At 43.2% G+C, this 3,408-nt stretch overlaps 1 protein-coding gene across 2 annotated transcripts in view; it reads left to right on the top strand.

Annotated features, from left to right (window-relative positions):
* Nucleotides 1-3,408, top strand: part of DNAJC15 (DnaJ (Hsp40) homolog, subfamily C, member 15) — a 59,269-nt gene that overhangs the window by 1,454 nt on the left and 54,407 nt on the right. The window contains exon 1 of one of the 2 annotated variants that reach the window (XM_011974628.1): nt 247-464. The exons of the other annotated variant lie outside the window; for it this stretch is intronic. Within the exon in view, the coding sequence (XP_011830018.1) occupies nt 357-464 (108 nt within the window). The 5' untranslated portion in view covers nt 247-356. Of the gene's footprint in view, nt 1-246; nt 465-3,408 lie in introns of those variants that run through there. 2 annotated transcript variants of the gene reach the window in all.

Here is a 3,408-nt window from a genome sequence, read left to right as displayed (position 1 = left end):
CTGATTCGACCAACATCAGTTCACAGGGTTTAAGCCCAGTCCCTTAGGGAGGCCTGGGGAGGGGCAAGGCCCAAGTATATAAAGCTCCCTGAGGGTCAGCGTTGGCTCTGCGCCTGCGACTGTGATTCAAAAACGTCCCGGTGCCCTTGGCTCTTTTCGGAATCTGACCCCGAGCTTGCACGGGACACACTGCCCAGCTCGGGTGAGAAGGGTAGCTTCTGGGACCCTTGCCTTTAACCAGCACTGCGAGCACAGAGTGCACTGGATCTGCGAGAAGAAACCGCGTTAACTAGTTTGTCCCTAAGGCCGCCTCGTAGTCATCGCCGCGGCGCCTTGCGTCTCCGGGCCGCATTGCCATGGCTGCCCGTGGTGTCATCGCCCCAGTTGGCGAGGGGTTGCGTTACGCTGAGTATTTGCAGCCCTCGGCTAAACGACCCGACGCCGACGTCGACCAGCAGGGACTGGTGAGTGCTGCCAGCGGCCCCCACCCCCGTCTGGCTCCCTTGTAGTTTCTGCTTCTGCCCTCTACCGCCTCACCCTTGAACCTTTGTATTCCCCCGCATTCGCTCACCGTCTGTTCCCTAGCGCTCATTTGTTCAGTGGAGAGACCGCCTTGTGCTTGGCTTTGACGTTTGGGCGTGGAAGACGGAGCAGCAGTTCTGAGGATCTGTCTCCTCAAGGAGCTTCCAGTCTTGTCTGGGACACAAACCAGAAAATAGGCAATTGCAAATACAGTATAAGTGCTGTATGTGGATTTTCTTGTCTCATAGGAGGCCCTAATACCGTCTTGTAGGGGACGTGGTGGGATCAGGGACGCTTCTTGGAGAAAGCTGTAGTTAAAAATTAGGATCTGAATGAATAAAAGCAGTTTATTCAGCAAAGAGAAGGGGAAAAATGGTTTCAGGTACCAGGAGTACTATCTCCAGAGTCTCCGGCACAGAAACAGGGCCCTGTTGGAAACTGCAAGTGGTGTATTCAGGATGAACCGTAGAGGTGGAAAAAGGAAGGGTCTAACAAAGAAGTGTCCAACAGAAACATATTGTGAGCCACATACGTATTTTTACGTTTCTGTAGCCATGTTAAACAAGAGAAACAGGTGGGTTTAATTTTAACGATGTATTTAACCTGATACATGCACAGTTGCACGGTAATATTTCAACATTCAATATGAAAAATTGCCCAAGTGGTGGTTTAGGCTTGTAATCCCAGCGCTTTAGGAAGGCCAGGCAGGAGGATCACTTGAGACCATGAGTTGGAGGCCAGCCTGGACAACATAGGAGACGCCATCTCTGCAAAAGAAAAATGAAAAATATCAGCTGGGCATCGTGGTGTGAGCCTGTAGTCCTAGCTACTTGGGAGGCTGGGTCTGGAGGATCACTTGAGCCCAGGAGTTTGAGGTTATAGTGAGCTATGATTTCACCACTGCAATTCAGCCTGAGAGACAGAGCTAGACCCTGTCTCCAACAAAGAAAAAAAAAATGAGGCAATAGAGATTTAGAAAGCTTTAATTAACTTGTCCAGTCCAGGATCATCCCTGGTAAGTGGCAGATCTACGATTCCAAATGCTACACCTTTTCCACTATGACTTGCTGACTCCTTAGAAATAAGGATTTCTGGATATAGTATTCAGTGTATGATATAGCTGAACAAGATTAGGCAGAAGTAATCCTTTTGTGGAGAGTTGTAAAAATTCCAGTATCAGGCTTTCAAGGTATTTGGGAGCTGTGGTAATTGGAAGATAGAACTAATATTGGTGATTTTTACATCTGTAGGTATTTTTACTTGGAAGAGGAGAGAGTTTACAGAATCCAGAGTATCAGATAGGAAGCATCTTTAGTAGTCCGGGTGCATGAAGGCTAAAGTGTAGGCCAGTGATTCTCAAACTGTCTGAGTCCTGTAATACCCTGAAATCCTGAAGTCAGATTCATAGACAATAAAATCTACTTATAAACATAACTTTTAATAACCAATATAATGCTTTAATTGAGACATAAAGGTGAAATATTTTATTAGAAAACACGTCTACAGGCTGCGTGCGGTGTCTCGCTCCTATAATCCCAGCACTTTGGGAGGCTGAGGCGGGCAGATCACTTGAGATTAGGAGTTCGAGACCAGTTTGGCCATCAGGGCAAAACCCTGTCTCTATTAAAGATACAAAAATTAGCTGGGTGTGGTAGCACATGTCTGTAATTCCAGCTACTAGGGAGGCTGAGGCAGAACTGCTTGAACCCAGGGGGCAGAGGTTGCAGTGAGCGGAGATCACGCCACTGCACTCCAGCCTGGGCAACAGAACAAGACTTTGTCTCAAAAAAAAAAAAAGAAAATAACATGTTAACATGTCTACAATTTAAATATGTAAATACTTAGACATTACTACATTAGAAAACATAATGAGTAATTTAGTTGCTGGCATATTGCACCAATTCATAGAATCACTGTGTGTGTGACAGCTACCAATGCAAATTATCAAATTATTATATTGGCTCCTCAAATAGCAGAGGGACTATGGTTCTTTACAAACTTGTTTTTCCTAAATGGCGAACAATTTCTGGTAAAAATTTGAACAAAACAGTGGAATCTCCCTCAATTTACATGGCACTTGCACTTGTGGAAGATTCAGTCTGTACTAAAACAGTGTAATAATGATATATTTATATATAATAAAGTTCTGGACTAAGATTATCATAAACTTTTCACCTACTTAATCTTTTAAAATCGAGGGATGCAAACAGTTCTTTGTTATACAGGATTGTCTCATGTATTTTAGGACTTCTTAGGATCAACAGTCCCCCATCCACCAAATACCCTCCCTTCTATTCAAATTATTGTGCAACCAAACAGGGCCTCATGTACTTTCAGAATGTCCCTTAGGGGTTGTTCTGCTTCTTTTGGGAGTTCCTGGTCCAGGCAATGACAAATAATGAGGTAGAAGATTGTTGATAACAACTTTAGGCAACTTGGAAGTACTAAAAGCAGTGAGAAGCTGACAAAAGGTAAATATTAGGAAAGAAAAAAGATGGCCTAGGTGTGGGGCATATTTGGTAATCTTATTGAAAATAGAAAATAATGTTTGTCAATGAGTTAAAGAAAAAAACTTTCACGCTATTTTAGAAATGTAATTCATTTTAAGGTTTATGAAATACATCTTCTTGGGCTGGGCATGGTGGCTCATGCCTGTAATTCTAGCAATTTGGAAGGTCAGGTGGAAGGATTACTTGAGCCCAGGGGTTCGCAACCCAGGCTGGGCAGCATAGTGAGACCTCTGTCTCTCTAAAAAGAAAAATCAAAAAGAAATAAATATATCTTGTCATATTTATTAAATAACTTTTTCTTAGGTAAGCTTCCCTTTTGAAACTAAGAACTAGTGTTCAGTAGCCTGTTTTTTTTTTTTTTTTTTTTTTTTTTTTT

The sequence above is a fragment of the Mandrillus leucophaeus genome, unplaced genomic scaffold (assembly GCF_000951045.1).
Source record: "Mandrillus leucophaeus isolate KB7577 unplaced genomic scaffold, Mleu.le_1.0 Scaffold147, whole genome shotgun sequence".
In the NCBI taxonomy this organism is placed as follows: Eukaryota; Metazoa; Chordata; class Mammalia; order Primates; family Cercopithecidae; genus Mandrillus; species Mandrillus leucophaeus.
The sequence above is the reverse complement of the archived record's forward strand: the minus strand, read 5'-3'. Positions and strand labels throughout refer to the sequence as shown.